The 24,654-nt window shown below is 41.9% G+C and overlaps 1 protein-coding gene across 1 annotated transcript in view; it reads left to right on the plus strand.

Moving 5' to 3' along the window:
- Nucleotides 1-8,148: 8,148 nt before the first annotated feature.
- The window catches only part of MORC3 (MORC family CW-type zinc finger 3), a 46,971-nt gene continuing 30,465 nt past the window's right edge, over nt 8,149-24,654 (plus strand). Inside the window, exons 1-4 of the mRNA XM_059392326.1 lie at nt 8,149-9,448; nt 20,157-20,229; nt 22,657-22,789; nt 24,121-24,334. Coding sequence (XP_059248309.1) covers nt 9,410-9,448; nt 20,157-20,229; nt 22,657-22,789; nt 24,121-24,334 — 459 coding nt within the window. The 5' untranslated portion in view covers nt 8,149-9,409. The remainder of the gene's footprint in view (nt 9,449-20,156; nt 20,230-22,656; nt 22,790-24,120; nt 24,335-24,654) is intronic.

Genomic DNA, 24,654 nt, shown 5'->3' on the forward strand with positions numbered 1-24,654 from the left:
CAGAGCGTCTGGATCAGTCAGTAGATGGGATGACACTCAGGAATTTGCTTGTGTCACAAGTTGTTTTTGTCGCAGGAATGTTCAGGAAGGTCCCTGAACCATTCTCGGAGAAACACTAGTTTTCAGAGCAGTTTATTCACAAATATAGTTACTTTCAAGGAAGCCAAGAGGAAACTAGCAAGCTGAGCTTGTTAGGTTACTTCTACTCCCATATAGGGAGCTCCTTCCAAGTGGTTCTCCATCTAAATCAGGGAAGTCCACTTTTAAGCCAAGGTGGAAAGGAAATAGACTTTAAAATACTGTAAGTCTGGGACAAGAATAAGGTACTTCCTCAAAGAGCTAAAAATAGAATTACTATATGATCCAGAAATGCCACTAAAAGAACTGAAAGCAGGGTCTCAGATGATGAAGTTCTAGAACCTAGGTGAGGTTCAGTGGGGTGAGGTCCAGAGCCGACGACTAAGAATTCTTAAGATGTCTCTGGTGCAAAAAGGTGGCTTATTAAAGCACGGGGACAGGACCCGTGGGCAGACAGAGATGCTGCTCTGCTATCCTGAGGAGTGGCTGATTATATACACAGGAGTTGGGTAGGTGAGGACAAAGGGGATGATGTTAGTCTCTCAGGAATTTTGGAAGTAAGGTCTCCACGACCTTGAGGGGCTAGCTGTTGTCTGTTGTCTGGGAAAAAGGTTATTTATTACCAATAATAAGAATCTTCTCTTGAGACCCTTTAGATGTATATCAGTGGGTCATATGCTTGGGAATGATTGCTGACACTACCTTGGAGATTTAGAGATAAAGTTTCAGATTTCTCCTATCAAGAGTCCTTGTTAGTGAGATTTAGGTTTAGAAGAAATTTAACTTTATTTACATTTCCTTCTGCCTCAGTCTCCTTCAGTTTTTATGGAGGGGAGGGCGACATTAGGGCTTGAGGAACTGAGTTATTTGTCTCTGGAAATTGGGCTATTGATAAGATAGCTTCTTTGGGGGTGCCTGGGTGGCTCAGTGGGTTAAAGCCTCTGCCTTCAGCTCAGGTCATGATCCCAGGGTCCTGAGATAGAGCCCCGCATTGGGCTCTCTGCTCAGCAGGGAGCTTGCTTCCCTTCCTCTCTCTCTGCCTGCTTGTGATCTCTGTCAAATAAATAAATAAAAATCTTAAAAAAAAAAAAAAAAGCTTCTTTGTTGTGAATCACTAGGTCATTTTTAGACGGAGGGAGACTCCTGTCTTGCAGGGTTGTGATCTCCGCAAGTTAACTATTTGTTTTTCTTTTAGGGCAGCCAGGGGTGCCTAAGGAATGTCATAGGTATTACCGAGGGGAGCGGGTGGAGAGGGGGTGCAAGGTGCCAGCTTTTGCTTTGTCCTCAGCCAGCCTCCTGCCTCCTCCTCATCAGATACTTGGACCCCCATGTTCACAGCATTTCCACAACAGCCAAGAGGTGGAAATGACCCAAGTGTCCATTGAGAGATGAATGGATAAACAAAATGTGGTCTCTACACACAATGGATTATTATTCAGCCTTAAAGAGGAAGGACTTCTCACACATACTATAACATGGACAAACCTTGAGAGGATATTATGTTAAGTATACCAGTCCCAAAAGGATGAATGTATAATTCCACTTGCAGGATGGACCTGAAATAGCCAAATTCAGAGACACAAAGTAGAATGATGTGTACCAGGGGCTGGGGGTGGGGGATGGGGAGTTAGTGTTTAATGGGTATAGCATTTCAGTTTGAAAGATGAAAAACTGGGGCACCTGGGTGGCTCAGTGGGTTAAAGCCTCTGCCTTCGGCTCAGGTCATGATCCCAGGGTCCTGGGATCGAGCCCTGCATTGGGCTCTCTGCTCAGCAGGGAGCCTGCTTCCCTTCCTGCCTCTCTGCCTACTTGTGATCTCTCTCTCTCTCTCTCTCTCTCTCTCTCTCTGTCAAATAAATAAATAAAATGTTTAAAAAAAAAAAAAAGAAAGATGAAAAATTTCCAGGGATGGATGGTAGTAATGGGGACACAGCAATGTGAGTAAAATTAATGTCACCCGATTGTACACTTAAAAAAGGGTTAAAGTGGTAAATTTTAGGTTCTGTATATAGTACAATTCTTAAAAACAAAAATACTGTTAGTTTAAAGTGAAGGCATGGGAGACAGCTGGGGTTCCCTCTTATGTAATGAACAAACATCTGTCTCAGGATTTCCCCCTCAAAGTCAACCAGAAGCAGATGGGAGGTGGAAAATTAAGGAGAAGATTGCCCTTCAACATTTTGGCTCTAAAAGAAGTCACTAGCATATTACGCTAAATTGAGATTGTAGTAATGACTCGGGACCTGGCGGCCTCACCTCTCTTCTGTCTCCTCCCATCGCTCAGCGTTTCCCATCTCTTGCATTTCTATCATGTTCCAACTGCTTGATACTATCTCCTCTTCTTTCACCCAACAAGTCCTGCTTAAGTCGCTTATTTAACGAATATGCGGGGGCCAGTCTTTGACACCCCGACTCCTCAGTCTTGCTCTTTTCCACGGGTCCTCATGCACAGTGAGGCACTTCGTCACAGCGAGGCCCTAGTAAAGTGAGTACTGATGACATAGCCCATCGCCGGCTGCAAAGCCAGCGCCCCTTGTGAGGAAGAGACGGGGCCCGTATCTTCAGTTCCTTTGGGGTCTGGCATATATAAGCGGCCTGAGATAACTAAATGAAAAACATAAAAGTTTGATTTTCTGAAAAATATGGTGCTGGGGGAGGAAGAAAGGCCAGTAAACCCAAGTTTGAGTGAAATAATTTCTAGGACTAGACAGCTGGGGGCTCAGAAAACACTGGGTTTTTGGCCCAAAACCCAGACCCTCCGTCGCTCTAGTACCCACCTCCCTGAGGCTCATGCTGTCTCACTGACCACCCGCCATTGGCGCGTGAGGATGCTGGGGTTGGCTTGCTTTCCCCACTCTTCCCCGCAGGTCCTTGAACTGCCTGATTCCATACAGTCAGCCCAACCCACCCAAAAAACGTGGGAAGACTGCGTTTTCTGTCTTCACCGGGCTTGTCCTCCATTCTCACTGGACCCTTGACAACAAAACACCACTGTCTTCTCTGGAGGGTGAACACTTGAGCCTGGGCACTACCGAGCTGTCTGGAGAGAGCTCCTTGTGTGTTAGAGTCAAGAGGCCATTTTAACTAATAAGCACGCAATTGTCTATTCTTCCACACTACCCTTGTAATTGTTTTATGTTTGTTTCCGATTCTAAGCCAGGTTAACAATCTAATTGTCACAGAATCTAAATCCTTCAGGAAACAGACAAATTGTCTGCTATGATTGAGAAGTGGAGCTTGTGGCTAATTGAAGCGCATAACCAACCTAAAGCTAATAAAACTTAATGAAAAGTTAATATATACAAATCAAGGGGTGCCTGGCTGGCTCAGTTAGTAGAGCATGTGACTCTTGATCTTGAGGTTGTGGGTTCGAACCCCACATTGGATGTAGAGATTACTTAAAAATAGAATTTTATATATTTTTATCTATATGTGCACATAAGACAGTTTCTTGAGATCAACATCTCTATATCTATCTACCTATCTAAATTACCAGTTATGAGATAGATGAAATCCCACTTAAAAAAACAATGATAATAAAATATTCAGAGGAAAAAACTTCATAAGAACTTCTTGGAATTTCCAAAGGAGTAAAGACTTGGGAGTGAAAGGAAAGGCTTACTAGGTCTTGAAGGGGAAGGTCCAACATCATCAAGTTGTGAATTCTAAATTAATCTGTAAATGCAATGCAATCCCCCAGAAGCAACACTTAGATTTTTTTTTTTTTTTGAACCAGGAAAACGCATTCTAAAATTTATATGGAAAAAATAGACAAAAGTAGCCAGAAATTTTCTGGGTGGGGAAAAAAAAGAACTAAATTGAGTAGATCTTGAAACATATTGTAACACCAAATAATTGGTACCAGTGCAGAAGTGAACAGAAGATTAATAGAACAAAACAGAAAGCCCTTCAATGGACACAAATGTGAGGAAGAATTTAGTATATAATAAAAGTGACACTTCAAATCAATAGGGGGAAAGAAAGGTGGCTTATTTGATGAATGGTATAGAGATAACAGGGTAACCAACAGAAAAAAAGAAAATAAATTGGATGTATACCTCCCATTTTTCACCAAAATAAATTCCAAACAGATCAATGATTGAAAACATGGAAAAACCATAAAAATACTAGAAGAAATCAAGAGAAGACGTCTATATAAGCCAAGAATGGAGATGATCTTTCTTAGATGAATATAAATTCCAGAAGTCCTAAGAGAAAGTTCAATAATTTTGACTATATACATTATCTTCTAAAATTCTGCTTAACAAAAATCATGAGCAAAGTAAAATACAAATGGCAGACTGAGAAAAATATTTGAGACTCCTATTACAAAGGGCTAATTTCTCCAATACTCAAAGAACTCCTATCAAGAGAAAAAGAAAAGTAAAATGGGCAAAAAGTATGAACAGGGAGTTCTACACACATGAAAAAAACAACTGGTTTTAACACATGTAAAAAGGTGCCCAATTTACAAAAGGCCTTACACCATGAGGGAAAGATTAAAATTGCTCTGAAACATTTTTCACTGACCATTTCAGCAGATACTAGTAAGAGGGGAAATAGGATCCTTTCTACATTGCTGTAAAAAATATAAATTGCTACAAGCTCTGTGGAGGAAATTTGGCTCCTATCAAAGTTTCTACCAAAACTATGAATGGATGTATCTTTTGACTCAACAGTTCTACTTTTAGGAATTTATTTGATATACATACATATGTGTAAAATGATTTAAGTTTTTCATTGTCGTCTTATTGATAATAACAAAAGTTTAAACACAATCTGTGCCCACCAGCAGAAGGATTGGCTGAAGAAGTTTCAGTGCATCAATAAAATGGAATGTTATTGGGGTGCCTGGCTGGCTCAGTAGAGCACATGACTCGATCTCGTCGTGAGTTTGAGACCCACACTGGGCACAGAGATTACTTAAAAGAAAAAAAAAAGAATGTTATGAGGTTGCAAAATAACGTGAGGAAGCTCTTTATGTGGTTAAGGAAAGATCTCCATGATACACTGTTTACACTGTTGTACGAAAAACTCAAGATGCATAATGGCAGAAGTTGGTAAAAACAAACAGATTTCACGTTGTGTTGATTTAGATCAGGTGGAGGTTTTGTTTATGTGGCTAATATTCCAACCCTGGTATGGACTTTAAAAAATTTCTTTCCCTGCCTTAGTCCATTTGGGCTGCTATTACAGAAATACCATAGGCTGGGTGGCTTACACAACAAACTCTTGGTTTGGGCTGAGGTCATGCTCTCTCTCTCTCAAATAAATGAATAAATCCTTTTGAAAAAATCAACTCAAGTCAGCTTTGACTTTTTTAAAATAAAGATTTCCATGCAAGCTTTGGTTTGTCCGATACAATCACCAGAGGGGTGTAGTGGGGCATTTAGTTTTCTATAAAATCCCCTTTTATACCAAACTGGTGTAAGCTTAGCCTATACCTGTTTGCCTCAAATTTCTTTCCATATGAGTAAGCCGTGAGGACAAAGAATTCCACAGTGTGTTCAGTTGTGTGAAAAAAAGGGCGAGGGGGCAAAGAGTTGATGTTTAGGTAGTACTTGCTTGTACATGAATATATTGTTTATGCCTTTTGTTGCTCTAACAAACTATCACAAACTTAGTGGCTTAAAACAACGGAAATTGCTTCTCTTCCAGTTCTGGAGGCCAGATGTCTGAAGTAAGTTTCACTGAGCTGAAGTTATCTCCTCTGTAGACTCTGGGATCTCTAGAATGGAGTTTCCTGATCTTTTCTGGCTTCTAGAACTGCATTCTTTGGCTCAAGGCCCTTTCTATATTTCCAGAACCAACAGCATAACATCTTCAAGTCTCTCTCTGCTGCAGAGGTCAAATAATCTGTGACCCCTTCTCCCTCTGCCTTTGTTTCATAAAGACAGTTGGGATTGCATCTGGGACCCATCCACAAAATCCAGGCTTGATCCCATCTCAAAATGAAAGTGATTTGCTGAATAGCTAATAAGAAGCCGGATGTAGCCCTAGACTGACATTGCACTATACTATTAAAATTCTATTTTGATTTTCACAAAGCGTAATACTCATCAAATCGATTTCACAACTCACAAATGGGCCACAATTTAACAAACACAGCCTTGAGATCGTTAAGTTTTCTATTTTGTTCACCACTGCGCCCTTAGAACTCTGATATTGACAGACACGAAAAAAGCTCTCAATAAAGAATTGATGAGAGGGCGTCTGGGTGGCTCGGTGGGTTAAGCCGCTGCCTTGGGCTCGGGTCATGATCTCGGGGGTCCTGGGATCGAGTCCCGCATCGGGCTCTCTGCTCAGCGGGGAGCCTGCTTCCTCCTCTCTCTCTCTCTCTGCCTACTTGTGATCTCTGTCAAATAAATAAATAAATAAATCTTAAAAAAAAAAAAAAAAAAAAAAGAATGGATGGGAAAGCTTCTTACCTAACAATCTTAACGCTGGAGGAAACCAAGAAATTATCCAGTCCAGGGCATTACAATTGGTATTAACCAGCACTTTGACTTAGGTGATTTCACATTATGTCATTGGCCCAATGGTGAGTCACAAAAGTGACAACAAAACATTTTTTTTTAAAGTTTTATTTATTTCCTTGAGAGAGAGAGCAAGAGCAATAGTGAGAGAGGAAAAGAAGCAGACTCCCTGCTGAGCAAAGAGCCTGATGTGGGGCTTGATCCTAGGACCATGAGGTTATGACCTGAGCTGAAGGCAGATGCATAACCTACTGAGCCACCCAGGTGCCCCTAAACATTTTCTCATTCATGTAGTTCTTCCTCGAATTACGATGGAGTTACCTTCCAACAGACCCATCATAAGCTGAGAATATTTTAAGTTGAAAATGTATTTAGGGCGCCTGGGTGACTCAGTGGGTTGGGCCTCTACCTTTGGCTTAGGTCATGATCTCAGAGTCCTGGGATCTCTGAGTCCCGCACTGGGCTCTCTGCTCAGCAAGGAGCCTGCTTCCCCCTCTCTCTCTGCCTGCCTCTCTGCTTACTTGTGATCTCTCTCTGTGTGTCAAATGGATGGATAAAATCTTAAAAAAAAAAGAAAAAAAGAAAAAAATGCATTTAATACAACATACTGAACATCACAGCTTAGCGTGTGCTCAGAACACTTACGTTAGCTCACAGTCCAACAAAATTATCTAATGCAAAGCCTGTATTTTGTGTAATTTTTTTTAAAAGATTTTATTTATTTATTTGACAGAGAGAGATCACAGTAGGAGAGAGGAAGGGAAGAGATCACAGAGAGAGAGGAAGGGAAGGCCCCCTGCTGAGCAGAGAGCCGGATGTGGGACTCGATCCCAGGACCCTGAGATCATGACCTGAGCCGAAGGCAGCGGTTTAACCCACTGAGCCACGCAGGCGCCCTATTTTGTGTAATTTATTAAATACTGTCTGAAAGTGAAAACCAGTTTTTTTGGGTGCGACGGTTCTAAGTGTATATAGGTTGTTCATTCTGATAGCATGGCTGATTGGGAACTACAGCTTACTGCTACCCAGTAACACGGGAGAGGATCATACCGGGTATCGCTAGCCCAGTACTAATTTTAAAAATAAAATAAAAACCGCCAGTTATTTTACTAGCAAAAATGGACTTACTCAAGAATAGAAGAGAACTGTAATCGGAGACAAACAAGTTGCAGCAAAATCCAGAGTCAAGTCCAGGGAATAAAGGGGAGGTAACCTTTCTTAAGGAGAGGAGTAGGTTGAGAAGACTGTTACAAACTAAAAAGTCCACTGCAGTAAATTGGGAATTCAAAGTGTAGTGGCTTCTTGGCTGAGGTGTTTCAGGGTTGTAAGAGACAAGGTAAGTGCTTTTTCTTTCCCCCAGAGATATTAAAGTAGTACCAAGGTCAAGTCCAGGTAATGTCAAGTCCGTCTCTTCCTGTTGGGTCTGCAATTGGTGAAACTGGTAGGGCAGGAGAGGTCACCCTGTGGAAACTCCCAACTCCACTTTAGTGAGATTTCTGTTTATTAATTTTCACACCAGCAAAAGAGCGAAATCCAAAATTCTAAGTACAGTTATTTTTTAAAAAAAGATTTTATTTATTTATTTAAAAGAGAGAGTGCAGATGGAGAGAGAGCGAGCGAGCACACGAGCTTGGGCTGGGTAACGGAGGGAGGCGGAGAAGCAGGCTCCCCACGGAACACGGAGCCCAGCGCTGGGCTTCATCCCAGAACCCCGAGATAATGACCTGAGCGAAAAGCAGACTCTTCACTGACTGAGCCACCCAGGTGCCCCCCAATTACAGTTTCTACTGAATGCGGAGCATTTCCGCACCACGGTAAGGTTGACAAATGCTAAGTAGAACTGTAGCAAGTGGCGAGACAATCTGTACTGGAAATAATATTTCGTATATAGTAAGCCTGAACTAATAATGCATACCACATTGTTCATATGTTCTGCTGAAGAGATTCCGGGTAAACTTCGTGTTTTGTATTTCCGTATTATTGGAATTTTTACAAAGAAAATGAATTACAGTAAAAAAAAGCAACAGGTGGGGAGTGGGTGGGAAAAATGGGTTAACTCGGTTTTGGTTTGTTTTTTTTTTTTTTTTTCTTTAGTTAAAAACATTCAATGAATGAAAAACAAGTGTTGGAGACCCGACATGTGCTTATACCTCCCCCAAATCAGGACAAAGAGATAAAAGGAAAAACTAAAAGCCGAAAAACCTAAATGGTTTCCAGAACCCTGTGCACCCTTTCTTTACCTACAGCCCTAGCCTTACTCGTTTCTAGATCCTACTCCCGTAGCCCAAGCCCCGGCGCAAAGTCGATAGCGCGTCCGAGTGCACGAGCGAGAGGCTCCCTTCACGAGGCTGAGGGCTGGGAACCTCCAGGGCAAACCCCAAACGCACCGCGTCTCCGTCTCGTTAACACGGCTTCAAATCACAGGGACCCAGGCGGGGCCCCGACGGCTTCTTTCAGCGCAATGCACGTGCAGCCGCGTCGCCCGGCCCCAGCGCCCAAGGTCACCTACCCCTCTGGGCCCCAGCGGTCGGCGTGACAGACCCCAAACTCCGGACCCTCAACTTCCCAGGCCCCGTTAGGCCGCCCGCGTCCCTTTCGCGCCCGCCACTCTCACGCATGCGCCCTTCCCCTAGCGGGGCCCAGCGCTTCGAGCCCAGTTCCCCCCGGCTTCAACCAGCCTGGCCATTTACTTGCCCCACACTCTTACAACGGCGCCTGAGGCGGAAGTGGGCGGGCGGGGCAGCCGCGCGCCCCGCCCCGGAAGTGGGCGGGCCTCAGCGGGCTCCACAGTCGTCCCGGCCGCCTCCCAGTCGGGTTGCGGCCGAGGCCGGTCCTGGCTTTGTAGCTCGCTCAAGATGGCGGCGCAGCCACCCAGCGGGATCCGCCTCAGCGCGGTGAGCAGCCGCGAGGGGTGGAGCGGGCCGTGTCCCAGGAGGGCGGGCAGGCGGGCAAGCGAGGGGGGGCCGGCAGTGGGCGGTGGCGACTCGTCGGCGCGGCGGCTGGGGCCGCGGCGGGGCCGGGGGAGGGGGCGGCCATCTCGCTCCCGTCGGCGGAGCGACTCGGCGGCGGACAGGGCCGGGCGGTGCGGGCCGGGCTGCGTTCCGTTTTCTCGGCGCTGGGTTTCTGTTTTGCCCCCCGCGGCTTTGGGGCGGGCCGGGCCCGCGGCCCCTCCTCCCGGCTCTCTCCTGGCTGCCTAGCAGCTGTCGTTCGAGGGCGAGGCCTCCGTGGCCGCACCACCCGTCTCTCGGACCGCGGGGGCCCCTGACCCTTCCCAGCCCGCGGGCCGGCGGGGCGCCCCGGGGCGGGAGGGGGAGGGAACGGGAGCGGCAGTCCGCGACCAGAAATGCCAGGCGGCCTTGACCTCTAGGCGATGGGACGGGGTGAAGCGAGCCGGGACGGGTCTTCCTGATTCGTTCACATTCCTGCCGCTTCCTTCCAGTTGAGCCTTCGGGCCCAGGTCACCAAGTCACTGGCTTCTCCCGTTTTCTCTGGCCTCTCCGTCGTGTCTGTTTCGGGGCGTTCTTGGAAACCCTCCAGCATTTCTTGTATCTGTGAGTCCTGAGTCGTAGGGAGCGGTCACCCACAAGAATGAAATTTCACCTCCTAAAATGTGGGCGTGGCTTTCCTGATGATCCTCCGAAAGTTGGTGTTGTGCAGAAGTGTACCTCCTCTTTTGAGGTTGGTGACTCTTGCCAGAGAATGGCTACCGTAGTCTCGTTAAATGTAACGATCGAGTGGTAATACTATTGCTTTAAAATTGGTGCATTGCCCTCTGACTTCTTCGTTTAATCATTCTTACCCACACCTGGTGTCCTTGGACTTGAACAGTTTTTCGGTATGGTGAATGTAAAGTGTGTTTGGGTTTATTTTGCATTTCCTTAAAAGTTATTCACATTTAACTTATTAAAAAAAAACACCTATTGTATCCTTTGCCCATTTTTGTATTTTCTCTTAAAGAGATTTTTATTGATCGTTAAGTGTTCTTTACCTATACCGAATAAAGGTCCTTTGGTTACATAACTGGCCTGTTGAATGAGATAATATTTAGTAGTTTGAATATAGAGAGCAACTTTATTCTTTCTTAGCACTGGGTTTAAGTATTGTTTGCCTGTCTTCGACGCTTGGGTGAATCTGGGCATATGTAAGTAAGGCTTTCCAGTTAGCCTCAGGTATTGTAAAGTCTGTCCTCATGTAATTTAAAATATCTTATTCAGTTTAATGCCCAGACCTTCCCCCTCTCAGATTGGGCCACGTTCTGTACCAGAATCCTGTCGTGGGGAAAAGGAGTGAAGGGGTTTTGTCCTCTTTCTGCAAGACGATTTTCTTCTCATTTCCCTGGCTTCTCCAGTGTTGCTGTCTTAAGTTCTCAAGACTGAGGTGATAAAGGGAGCAAACGTAAGAGTCAAAACAGTGTTAAGAGACCGGTATTGTTAGCTGGCTTTCTGGGTGAAGCAGCTGTCCATGTGCGAAATATTCCTTTTGTGGGTAATATGGGCTGTTTGGAACCTCACTGACCGAATCTCCCATCTGCAGCTTCTGGACTGTATCTCCACCCATCTTTTTGCTTTAGGGCAGGAATTGGCAAACTATGGCTTATGGGCCAAATCCAGCCTGCCACCTGTTTTTGTATGGCCCATAAACTAAGAAGGTTTTTTTGGGTTTTTTTTAAAGATTTTATTTATTTGACAGAGATCACAAGTAGGCAGAGAGGTAGGCAGAGAGAGAGAGAGAGGAGGCTCCCCATGGGGCAGAGAGCCTGATGTGGGGCCTCGATCCCAGAACCCTGGGATCATGACCTGAGCTGAAGGCAGCGGCTTTCACCCACTGAACCACCCAAGCATCCCAAGAGTGATTCTTAAACATGATTCTTAAGCAGTTGGAAAAAATCAAAAGAGTATTTTGCAACATATGAAAATTATGTGACATACACATTTCATTTTCCATAAATTTCATTTGACTACAGCTATGCTCACTGTTTGGGTGTAGCTGTCAGATGCTTTCATTAGGAGTCTAGGAATTAATGAGTCTATGCATTTGTCAAAAGTCATAGATCCTAAGACATAAGGGGTGAACCATGATCATGTATGCATATTTTAATTTAGGAGGGCAGGAGATCCAAGGACAGAATGCAGAATGACAGAAACATTTAAATTTTTGCTTTTTGCTTTCCTATCTCTAAGTTAAAATGCTGCTACCGTTTTGTTGTTTTCCGGTAGTCCTGCTGTGGATTGAACTGACCTGTGCGTACTCTTTTCACATCCTCCATCCTGCCAATGCATTTATCTTTTTAGTGGAATTGCTGTATGATTTATCACTCTTATCATTATTCACAAGTGAGCCAACCAGAACTATGATTGCATTTTCTTTGTTGTACAGCGTTTTGTCTTTCTGAGGTTAATAATTGTATTTTGTTTGCTTAGACTTGCTCTTTTATCCAAACTTTCACAGAACTGGAAAATCTTTTCCAGATGTGCTCAAGCACACCCAATATTTTGTCAGTTTTATTGGCTTACTTGTGTTTTGGGGACTTCCCTTTATCATCTTTCTGGAAATTTCCTTCCCCTTTCGTTGTGCCTCCATCCCACATATTCCTCTTTTGGAGCTTACTCCCTTGGCAGGTGCAGTAGACGAGTGACAGAGCATGGGCTCTGGAACCCACCTGCCTGGGTTCAAATCCTGACTGACGAATGGATAAGTAACCTTGGCAAATTATTTACTCTCTCTGTGCCTGAGTTTCTAATCTGAAGGATGGGCGGGCACCTCAAAGGGTGGTTTTAAACATTAAAGGAGCAAATACATATAACAGGTTTGTGCATGCAGTAAGTGCCCAGGAAATATTTGCTGTTTTTGTTCCTGGTAGTGGTGGAGCGCATCCATCCTTCCAAAAACAGGTATAGCTTCTGAGAGCAGAGTACATGGGAAGAAAAAAATTTTGTGTCATTTCTTGGAGATATATTGTTTCTTGTCCTTTATATATCATTTAGCTGGATTTGTCATTCTAAATTAAGAATGATTTATCTTAGGGACGCCTGGGTGGCTCAGTTGGTTAAGCAGCTGCCTTCGGCTCAGGTCATGATCCCAGCGTCCTGGGATCGAGTCCCACATCGGGCTCCTTGCTCCGCAGGGAGCCTGCTTCTCCCTCTGACTCTGCCTTCCACTCTGTCTGCCTGTGCTCGATCTCGCTCGCTTTCTCTCTGACAAATAAATAAATAAAAAAAATCTTTTAAAAAAAAAAAAAAAGAAGAATGATTTATCTTAGAAATTTAAAAGCATGCTTTATTGTAGTAGAGTTCTATGTATTGTATTGGGCACTTAGGCTGGAAATTCAAGTTCTTAATAATCTGGAAAATTTTCTCATTTATTTGACATATTTCTTCCCTCTGTTTCTCAGTTTTCTTTTGTCTCCTGTTTTCCTACTTGTTTCTTTTCTGTGAGATTTCCTCCATTTGTTCTCCTTTCTCTTGTTATTTATTTAACCATTATTATTAATAGCCATTATTAATAATTAGTCATATTATTAATAATTATATTAATAAATAATAATATCTTTTTAAAAAGACCTATTTATTTATTTGAGAGAGAGCGAGCGTGTGCACACAGCAGGGAGAAGGGGGAGAGGGAGGGAGAGAGTCTGAAACAGACTCAGAAATTAGGACTTGAGTGGAAACCAAGAGTCAGACACTTAACCATCTGCGCCAGCCGGGTGCCCCCTGAATGTCTTTTTACAATCTTCCTTGGACAGGGGTGCCTGGCTGACTGAGTCAATGGAGTGTGTGACTATTGATCTCAGGATCGTGAGTTAAAGCCCCACACTGGGTATGGAGCCTACTTATTACACACACACACACACACACACTCTCTCTCTCTCTCTCTCTCTCTCTCGATCAAGCAGTCATCTCCCCTAGACAAAATATTTGTTATCACTGAGCATATTGATTACAGCATTTTTAAGTTTTCTTTTGCTTGCTGCATGCCGGTGCTTTCTTTGTTCCTTTTTCTTTGTGCTTCTGTCTTAAAATTTTGTAGTAGTCTCAAATGTCTGGAGATGGTTAACCTGCTTACGTTTCCAAGTAAGATGCACAGCTCACTGGACATACATGAGTAGAGCTCCTTTGGAGGGCTTCAGTATTGGGTGATGAGAAAGATAGTAATCAGTTATGTTTTGTTGGGGGCACTCTATGTCAGTATTTGTAAGAACCTAAAGAATGGAAGCATGGAAGTATTTTTTTTTTATTTTTTTTTTTATTTTTTTTTTAAGATTTTATTTATTTATTTATTTGACAGAGAGAAATCACAAGTAGATGGAGAGGCAGGCAGAGACAGAGAGGAAGGGAAGCAGGCTCCCTGCTGAGCAGAGAGCCCGACACGGGACTCGATCCCAGGATCCCGAGATCATGACCTGAGCCGAAGGCAGCGGCCCAACCCACTGAGCCACCCAGGCGCCCAGCATGGAAGTATTTGAAAATAAAATAGGCTTGTTTAAAGTTAGGTAAAAATTTGTGATGAGCACTGGATGTTGTGTGGAAGTGTTGAATCACTGTATTGTGCACCTGAAAATAATATTACCCAGTATGCTTACTAATTGGAATTTAAATAAAAGCTTCAAAAAATAACTTTAAAAATTTTTAAAGTAATTCTTAAAAAGTGGGATCAACAAAAATAAGATGCTATCCAGAAAGGCCTGGCATAACTGTAAAAGGAGCAGATGGAACTTTTTGAAATCATTCGGTTTTCCAGAGAGGAATTCTACATCTAGTCTCTTGCCATGGCATATATAATTCTGGCTGCTAGCTCTCCTGAAAGCTCAGCTGGGAAAAGGAAATGGGAGTATCACATTGTTCAGTTTGCTGACTTGGTATTTATCTCTTTGTTATTGTAGTAAAATACACTTAACATAAAATTTACCATCTTGACCATTTTTAAGTATTTAATTCAGTACTATTAGATACATTCACTTTGTTGTACAGTCTGCAGAACTCTTTTCATCTTGCAAAACTAAAACTCTATATCTATTAACAAATAATTCTCCATTCTCCCTTCACATAGCCCCTAGCAGCCACCATTCTACTCTCTGTGAATTTGACCACTGTAGGTATGTCATGTAAGTGTAATCATGAATTATTTGTCATTTTGTGACTGGCTTATTTCACTTAGCATAATGTTCTCAGGTGGTTCATCCAGTTGTAGCATATGTCAAGGGATCTTTTCCTTCCGAGGCGGAATACTATTCCCTTGTATGAATATACCACATTTTGTTTTCCCATTCATTGATGGGTATTTATGTGGCTTCCACCTTTTGGGTATTGTGCATAATGGTCCTATGAACAGGGGTGTACAAATAATCTCTTCAAGATCCTGCTTCCATTTCTTCTAAGTATGTACCCAGCAGTGGAATTGCTGGATCATATGACAGTTCTATGTTTAATTTTATAGTACCATGCTAGTAAGTATGAGGTGGTATCTCATTGTGGTTTTGTTTGTATATCCCTAGTGATTAATGATGTTGATCATCTTGTGTTAGTGGCCATTTGTATAGAGTCCTTGGAGAAATAGCCAAGTCCTTTGCCTACTATTTAATTAGGTTTTTAGTCTTTTTGTTGATGTGTGTAGGAGTTCTTCATGTGTTCTGGATATTAACCTCTTATCTGATACTTGATTTGCAGATTTTTTTTTCCATTCTGTAGATTGCTTTTTCATTCTGTTGATTGTATCCTTTATTTTTTAAAAAGATTGTATTTGTTTATTCATTTATTTATTCGAGAGAGAGTGAGGAGTAGGGTGGGGGTGGGCAGAGAGGAGGAGAAACAGACTCTGCATTGAGCAGGGAATCTCGTTCTGACTCATGACATGATCCAGGGATCCTGGGATCATGACCTGAGCCAAAAGCAGATGACCAACTGACTGAGCCACCCAGGCATCCCAGTTGTATCCTTTAATGTGTAGAAGTTTCAAATTTTGATGCAGTACAATTGATCTTGTTTTGTTTCCTGTACTTTTGGTGTCATATCCAAGAAATAATTGCCAAATCCAGTGTCATGAAACTTTCCCCCTATGCTTTCTTCTAAGAGTTTTAAAAGTTTTTGATTTTTTATGTTAGATCTTTGATCCATTTTAAGGTGTCCTTTTTTTCCCCCCCCTCTATATGGTGTGGGCAAGAGTATAACTTGAGTCTTTTACATATGGATATCATGGATATCTAGCTTTCCCAGCACTATTTATTGAAGAGACTGTCTTTTTCTTATTGAATGGTCTTGACACCCTTGTGGAAAATCATTTGGCCATATATGTGAGGGTTTATTTCCGGACTGTTTGCTGACTTGCTTTTAACCCATCTGTTTTCGTTGTTCCTGAGCCTGCCACCATCACTTTCTCCCAAGAACAGACCCTCCAGTTTTCTGCCTGCTTGCTTAGAGTAGTTGCAGGGTGAAAGAAAAAACTGGGGAGGAGGGGGGAATCTTTCTTGCTTCTTTAAGGACTTTGAAGCTATCTTGTTTTCATACAACCTCTAGAACCTTTGACTTTGGAGGCACAAAAATCTAATTCCTAAGGCTTTGTGGAGTTCTGCCAAGGTTCCTGGTCTGCTGCTTGTTGTTTCTCATCTCTTCATAGTTTTCAGACTCAGCTCTTTACAGGCTGTTGAATGAGTTTGAAATGCCCGAATTCCGAACCCCCCCCCCCCCAAAGACGACCACCAGAGTCCACAGTCAAAGCCAAACAGCAAGGTTCGTTTATAACGGGTTCGAACCCGGACCTCGGGATCACAACACCTTTTATACACTATTTTTGGGGAGGCAGGGACTTAGCATACATCATAGTATCTTGTAACAGATCGCCACATACCGCCAGAAAATCATAAAGCAACTCTATAATATGACTGGCGCGCTACAGAGCTGGAAAAGGCTGGGACCAGATTATTGGTTAGATCAAAAGGCTGTCATTCTTCATACTGCTTAGTTGGCGCTGCTAGGGTATGTGTCACCTCAAGATTGGCCGGGGTCTCCCTGTCAAGCTGCGGGGTGCCAGATGGTTATTATCTCTTGCACCAGAGCTGGGTAGGGGGTCCGGGAGCAGTCATTCTGTCACGTCCAATTCTGGATGGGGGTTTCTCTGCCACCAAATGACTGTTATCTCTTGGCCCAGAGCTGGGTGGGGGGTCCGGAGCGGCCATTCTGTCAGGTTCAATTCTGGGCGGGGGATGTGTGGTTACAGAGTGTCCATAGAAAGTCTGCTGGTATTTTTCCATCTCCTCATGGGTTAGCAAGCGAAGGTACAGAAGCAGAAATAGCGGTAATGGTCATAATTTTATTCCCTAAGCTTCTCAAGTTGTCATATCTGTGCTTTCCAGTTTCCAAACTACTGACTACCTTATCTACTATTATCCATCACTTCTCTGATTGCTTTTGTTCTGGTTTATTCTCCCCCAGGCCCTGCCCCCACCCCCGCCCCCATTAAAAAGCAGTTTCAGGCAGGAGCACAGGTAAACACTCCCATATGTTCAAGCTTCCAAAAAAGTTTTATATTTATCTGGTTTTTTAAATGTATGACTATTGATTCTAAAAGTTATATTCTTTTTAAGAAATATATTATTTATTTATTTGGCAGACAGAGATTACAAGTAGGCAGAGAGGCAGGCAGGACCCTGGGATCATGACCTGAGCCTAAGGCAGAAGCTCAACCCACTGAGCCACCCAGGTGCCCCTAAAAGTTGTATTAATTCTTTAAAAAATCTGTGTGTAGTCTTCAGAGCATCTCATTTTTGTGTGTGTTTCCTAAATTTTGGTGGTGGGAAGTGACGTCTAATACTACTGAATCTTGTTTGCTAACATTTTCTCCTGGTGGATTGTTCCCTTAAATGATTTTTCCCTTAGTTTAGATTTTGTGCTCAAATAGTCGCCCAAATAATGACTTAAGGGAATCCTCTGCGGTCTGGTTGAGGCTGTGATCTTCATAGTGTTTCTGCAAGTTATATAAATTGATAGAACTTCACCCAAGTGAAGGCATGCCCTTTTTTACAGAGCTGCTTGTTACGCCTTTTTTTTTTTTTTTTAAAGCATCTAGACCAAAACAGACTAACTTCCCGTTAGACAGGTTCCTGCTGCCCCCAGCTTCTTATTGAGGGTGAGGCGGGGTAGTTACTTCCAAATCTCCTATCCCTGAGTCACCATTAAAACCAAAACCTTTTAAAAACAAAACAAAACAACAGCAGCAAAACAAACCTTTGTACTCCATTTAAGCACCTCACCCATTGTCCTTTATCTTCAAATCTAGTTTTTGTAGTTAATTCTTTCTTTACTCAAAGCCCTTAAAGATTTTCCTTTTAAAAAAAATTTTTTTTAAGATTACTTTTTTATTTGGGGAGGGGGGGGAAGAAAGCACACAGGACTGGGGTGAGGGGCAGAGAGGGAGAAGCAGACTCTCTGCTGAGCAGGGAGACTGTTGCTGCTCCTTTCTGGAACTCTGGGTTCATAATCTGAGCTGAAGGCAGATGCCCAACTGACTGAGCCACCCAGGCCTCCCCTTCCTTAATTTTTATTTTTTTTATGAGCTCAGTTGTGCCTTTAAGGAATACTAAAAAGCACACACACACAGTGCTTATTATGTTCTGGTTGGTCTTCTAAGCATTTACAAATATTAACTCATTTAATATTCTTAATACCCTGGTAAGCTGATATGCTTATTATCCTCATTTTTATAGATGACAGAACTTGAGGCACTGAGATTAAGCTTCTTGCTCAAGGTCACACACTTGGTTAAACATACTGTGCTTCGCATGTATGTGTTTGTGTGTCTATCTGTCTATGTGTTATGTGTTTATGTGTCTATGTATTACTGCTTTGACCAGTCAAGGGTGTTTCCCTCCACAGCTAGTGGTGTGTTCTAAAGATGAGAATTCAGAATAGTCAAAAAAGCCACTGTTTACCATTCACTTATTTCTTACTGATGCCTTCTTTGCTCTCCCTGGGTTCTTACTCAAGAACAGTGTGTACCATGTCAATTTGGAATTGATATACAGGATGAAGACATTAAATGAAAATTGACATTCCCACTACCACATTCTGCCAATACATCTAAAATTCAAAATACCCCATTCCAGTTCCAGATTTCACAGCTAACAGAAATGCATAAAATAGAGCAAAGACAGATATTCTAAGAGTGTCTTCTTTGGTAGCCAGAAGTTTCACACTCCAAAGCCATGCCTCCATTGTAAAATTTGTAACAGGTGAGGAGTATGCCATTCTATAAATGGTAGCGTGATAATTATGCAGAGGCCGGCAGCTGGGACAGAAAGAGCCTCCCGATGGCTGACCCCTGGCACCGTCACAGGTAGATTAACTTTGAGAAAAGCCTCTGGTGCAAGATGAAGATCTGGAAATTGGTTTTTATTTAAAAACTTTGTAACATATGCTGTAGAAAGGCTGAATTACTTCCTATTTATTACACAAATGTGTGCCATACTCCAGTTTGAAGACTGCTTTTCTACAAATTTCATTTCTCACATGTGCCTTTCAGTCTAATGGTGAATGAATGCTTGGGAATTGTCTAAAACCAAATGTGGACAGAGAAAAAACAGACCTCTTTCTGACACCTTGTGGCAGCAATAGAGCACTACAAACACAGTTGGTTTCATTTGTGATCTCATCACATACCCAGGGCTGGTCACATTAAATACTTAAAAGTGCCTCCTCTCTTTTTTTCCTTAAATATAAGATAATCTGTTAAAAATGAACACAAAATCCCCATTGCATGGAAATTCTCTTTAATGGAAATTTTCAAGCCTCAGCCTTTGAAGGCCACTTGGACGTTTTTATGCATTTGATATCTATACTCAGAAATTTAGGGAGTTCCCTATAGAATGAAGTTGATTGGCATAGTCATTCATACTGTATAACTGTGAATAAAATAAGACCTAAAATCCTTGGGTTTAAACTTTTATTTGACATTGTGTAATGGGTTGATAGATGTCTATTACTCCATTGCGAAGGTTTAATTATAATGCACTGGGAGTAAATAATATAAAAAAGATCAAATACTGACGTTCCATGAGACCACTAGAAAAGCCTTTTGATTAATAAGTGAAGCTACGTTTATTAAGCCTAATGCATTCAGGAAAAACACCCCCTTGGCAAAAATCTTAGTTGTGTCTCACAGTAATTTTGAGGTAGGCCTTGCAGGCTGGGTAACTTTCTGACTGGGTAGTTTGTAATATGGCTTTGGATTGGTGGACCCAAGGAGGCAAGGTTTTGAAGCAGGTGTTGATGAGTAAACTATTTAGTTCTTAGCCTTCTAAGAACCTTACCTTCGAGGTTGTTTCTTCCCGGTATATCCTGAAGCAAGCAGCTATTATTTTTGCTTGGTCTCAGTGTTGTTTATTTTATTTTTTACTATTTTTATTTCTTTTAAAGATTTTAAAATAATGTCCACACCCAACGTGGGGCTTAAACTCCACAACCCCGAGATCAAGAGTCACAGGCTCTACCGACTGAGCCAGCCAGCCAGGTGCCCTGGTGTTGTTTATTTAATACAGGAACAGAAAATTATACTGGTTTCAGTTCTTAAAAGTAAGACTTGAATTAATTTATGTGAATCATTGGTTTGTTTCAGCTTTGCCCGAAGTTTTTACATACAAATTCTACTAGTCACACTTGGCCATTCAGTGCAGTTGCTGAATTAATAGGTATGTAAAATTGACATTTCATGTATAATCTGTTGCTTGCAATTGAAGTTTTAAAAAACTTTTCATTGAAAAATAATATGCATATAAGCTGTTTAATAAAACATGTATTTTGAATGATACCATCGGTAAGGTTTATCTAGCATAACAGCTATTCAAGTAGATGTCAAATTAATTATGCTCAACCTTCTCTCTACTATTATTTTGCCAAATTCATAAAACATTTATGTTGAAAATAGTTTTATTCTGATTATAAAAGAAACTGATCTATTGTAAAAATAGGAATTGTGGTTTGTTTTTTTTGTTTTGTTTTTAAAGATTTTATTTATTTATTTGACAGACAGAGATCACAAATAGGCAGAGAGGCAGGCGGGGTGGGAGGGGTAGCAGGGTCCCTGCCAAGCAGAGAGCCCAGTGCGGGGCAGGACCCTGAGATCATGACCCAAGCTGAAGGCAGAGGCTATAACCCCACTGAGCCACTCAGGCGCCCAGGAATTGTGTTTTTTAATAGTTGAAAAGTACATGTAACAGACCTTTTTTTCCCCTGAGGTTAGCAAGTAAGGAGGTTAATGTTACATTAGATTTGTGATAATACATTTTTTGTTTCCTCTGATAAAATGATTAGATCTAGAATTGTGTTTTAATAGTGTTTCAGTGAACATGAGAAGAGGCAGAGTTGTGATCAGATTTGCATAATGGGTCATGATTTTTTCCCCTCTGGCATGTGATTTTTTTTTTTTTTTTAATAAAGATTTAGTTTATTTGAGAGAGAGCTGGGGGAGGGGCAGAGTGAGAGGAAGTGGACTCCCCACTGAGGGCCAAGCCAGAGGTGGATTTGAAGGCCAGGACTCAAGATCTTGACCCGAGCCAAGAGTCAGTCTCTTAACTGACTGAGGTGCACAAGCACCCCTGATTTTTTTTTTTAAGCGTGTGTTTGAGAAACACGTAATAAAGGAAAGTATATCCTTGGGAATTCTTGGAAATACTTTAGATTCTTTGTCAAGAAAGGGTTCTCGGGGCACCTGGTTGGCTCTGTGGGTTAAAGCCTCTGCCTTCAACTCGGGTCATGATCCCAGGGTCCTGGGATCGAGCCCCATATCGGGCTCTCTGCTCGGCGGGGAGCCTGCTTCCCCACCCCCCTCTCTGCCTGCCTCTCTGCCTACTTGTGATCTGTCTGTCAAATAAATAAATAATAAAATCTTTAAAAAAAAAAAAAAAAAAAAAGAAAGGGTTCTCTATCTTAGAACCCTTAGAAGAGAAAAAAAAGAAAAAACTTTTGAGCACCCTTCTTTTCTTTGGCATAGTTAGATTTTCCAAAGTCTCCCAGCTAATATGTGCTGTTCAGCTGGTTTTTTAAAAACCCATAAGTTTTTTAAAAAAACTGCAGCTCTTCAGAGCCCTTCTTTTTTTATGACAATCCAGAGGACCCACCCAAGCTGGGACTGTTCATTCAGGTCTAGTGATTGTCTGGCTTTGGGGTAGAGCAGCTGAAAGTCATGGTGCTCTTTGTGCTTTATCAAATATAAGTGAAACATCACTTTTCCAGATGATTTTAATTCTAGACTGCTTTATGGAAGATGATTTTAATTCTAAAAAGATTTAGTTTCTAAACTAAAAGATTCTAAAAAGATGATTTTAATTCTAGACTGCCTTATGGAAGGATAGTTTGAGAACCGTTGTTTATGTTTAATCATAAAGACTTCAAAATATACCTCAGCAAGTATTTTTAGTCAATTAAGGATATTCAAGTAGAACTTAATTCACAAGCTGATGTTATTTGCTGCTTCTGTTGACATTTTTTTCATTTTTTGTAGTTTTTTTTAATGTGTTCCTTCCTACTTACCTATTCTGAGACAAACAAGGAAGCTAAGCAGGAGTGTTACATGGGGATCTGTACAGAGATCATAGAAATGTAAAAGCCACCAGAAACTTTGGTTAGATTGGAAAGGGCCACAATTTGAAGAACTGTGTAGAAGGTAAACCTTCATGTGTGTATCCAGCTTAGCAGAGAACAGGACTGCTTTCTCATTTATTCAGTGACTGCATTGCATGCCCTCAGTGTCAGCTTGTGCGTAGTGCTAGTTGACGCTCAGTTCTCAGGTTCTCTCTCTCCATAGCCAGGCCGGTTCTTTGGGCAGAAGAAAACCTCCCTGTCTTGATCATCTCCTTGGTACAGTCACTCTTCTTGTTTGTAGTTTTTCAGTGTAGTGGGCACCAGTGTAACAAATGGAGGGCTTTGGAAAGGGCTAATTCTGTAACGATCAGTGAATGATGTATATAGCAAGATACAGTTTAGTTTCAGGTTTTCAAGTCTTAGGGGTTCCTATACATGTCATTTTTAAAAAAATATGTTGCTTGTTAAAGGATTGTACTGAACTAATTAAATCTTTAAAATGCAAATCAAAATTTCTCAAAACTTTTGTTTCCCAGATAATGCTTATGATCCTGATGTGAATGCTAAACAGATATGGATTGACAAAACAGTGATAAATGACCATATATGCTTGACATTCACTGATAATGGGAATGGTATGACTTCAGATAAGTTACATAAAATGCTAAGGTATGTAGAAGTGTCACATTTCTTTCTTTTTCTTTTTCTTTTTTCTTTTCTTTTTTTAATTTTATTTGAGAGAGAGAGAGCCTGAGCAGGGTGAAGGACAGAGGGAGAGGCAGGCTTCCCACTGAGCAGGGAGCCCTACCTGGGGCTCAGACCTGAGTCAAAGGCAGCTGCTTAACTGACTGAGCCACCTAGGTGCCCCAAAAGTGTCACATTTTTTTTTCTTTTCTTTCTTTCTTAATTTTTTTGTTTTTTTTTAAGGTTTTGTTTATTATTTGACAGAGAGAAATAGTGAGAGAGGAAACACAAGCAGGGGGAGTGGGAGAGGGAGAAGCAGGCTTCCTACTGAGCAGGGAGCCGGATGCAGGACTGGATCCCAGGACTCTGGGATCATGACCTGAGCCAAAGGCAGAGGCTTAATGACTGAGCCACCCAGGTGCCCAAAAGTGTCACATTTCTTAAAAACATTGCTTTTACCCAGTTCAGGGGTTTCATGTGTCATACTTATTGCCCATACTTTCTGTGTTTTAAACATGATATGCCATACCCACAACCCACTCTGTTCCCTTCCTTAAGTCTTCCCCATTTCCTACTGCTATGTGATTATTAGACAGTCCCTGCCATTCTCACCCCCTCCTGTGTGACTTACCTAAAATTCCACCATTCCTTTAGAGTCTTAGTGCACTGGTAGTGGTTATTTATACCGTAGTGTTAATTGGTTCTAACCAGTATCTCCAGTAAAATGCCACTTTTGGTAGGGAGTCATTTTAAAGGGATTCAGAGGTTAAGGAAGGAAGCAAGATAAAACAGTCATAAAGCCTCTAATGTCACAGAATAGGATGTCAGTATGAAGCCAAATGTGCCTGAAAAGGAAACCAAGGTACCTAGTGTAGATATAGGGTAGAGAAAATGTGGCAGCAGAGTCCTTTGTACTTTCCCTTAAATACTTGTTATTCTGCCAGAAGCTTGATGCCGTTAGTAATCATACTATAATAGGCTTGCTGAGATCGAGGGAGTTGTTCACATGTAGAAGAAATTTCATGGGTGAAATCTCAAGAGTCCCAGGATCCCAAATGAGAACTTAGTCGTTTTGGCAGTGCGTGCCAGACAATGAGCTCCTGTTCCAGTGTGTCATTCTCATACCCTACAATGCAGATTTAGTTTTCATTTCATAATATGCCTAAGATTATGTAACTAGAGAGGATGAAGCTAACATTTATACCCAGGCTTTTTACTTGATATTATAATTTTGGAATTTAAAAAAAATGAAGAATATATATATTTTAAAAATCTCTCTCTCTCTCTCTCTCTCTCTTTTTTTTTTTCCTTTTTAGCTTTGGCTTCAGTGACAAAGTCACCATGAATGGTCATGTCCCAGTTGGATTGTATGGGAATGGCTTCAAGTCAGGTTCTATGCGTTTGGGTAGAGATGCAATCGTGTTTACCAAAAATGGAGAAAGCATGAGTGTGGGCTTCTTGTCTCAGACCTACTTGGAAGTCATAAAAGCAGAACATGTTGTTGTCCCAATAGTGGCATTCAACAAACACCATATCCTTTTGATTTGCAAATAGAAACTGGGGAGAAACTCTGAAGAAATACTCTGAACCATTCCTTCCTTTTGCGCTCCTTCAGATTCTCGTTTTTTAATCAGTTTCCGTGATAGCTCTTGTTCCTACCCATTGTCTCTTACATCTCTGGCTAAGCCTTTTTCCCTTTCTTCTTTTGGAATTGTGCCATGGAAACCCTTAAGGTAAGGTAGTTGCTTTTTGTGTTCAGCTCCCTGTAGCTCTCCCCTTTATTTCAGTCCTACTATGTCTAAAAAGGTGTGTGGTCTGCTTCGAAATTTTTCCTAAGCCCATGAAAAGCA

This window comes from Mustela nigripes, chromosome 2, assembly GCF_022355385.1.
Source record: "Mustela nigripes isolate SB6536 chromosome 2, MUSNIG.SB6536, whole genome shotgun sequence".
In the NCBI taxonomy this organism is placed as follows: domain Eukaryota; kingdom Metazoa; phylum Chordata; class Mammalia; order Carnivora; family Mustelidae; genus Mustela; species Mustela nigripes.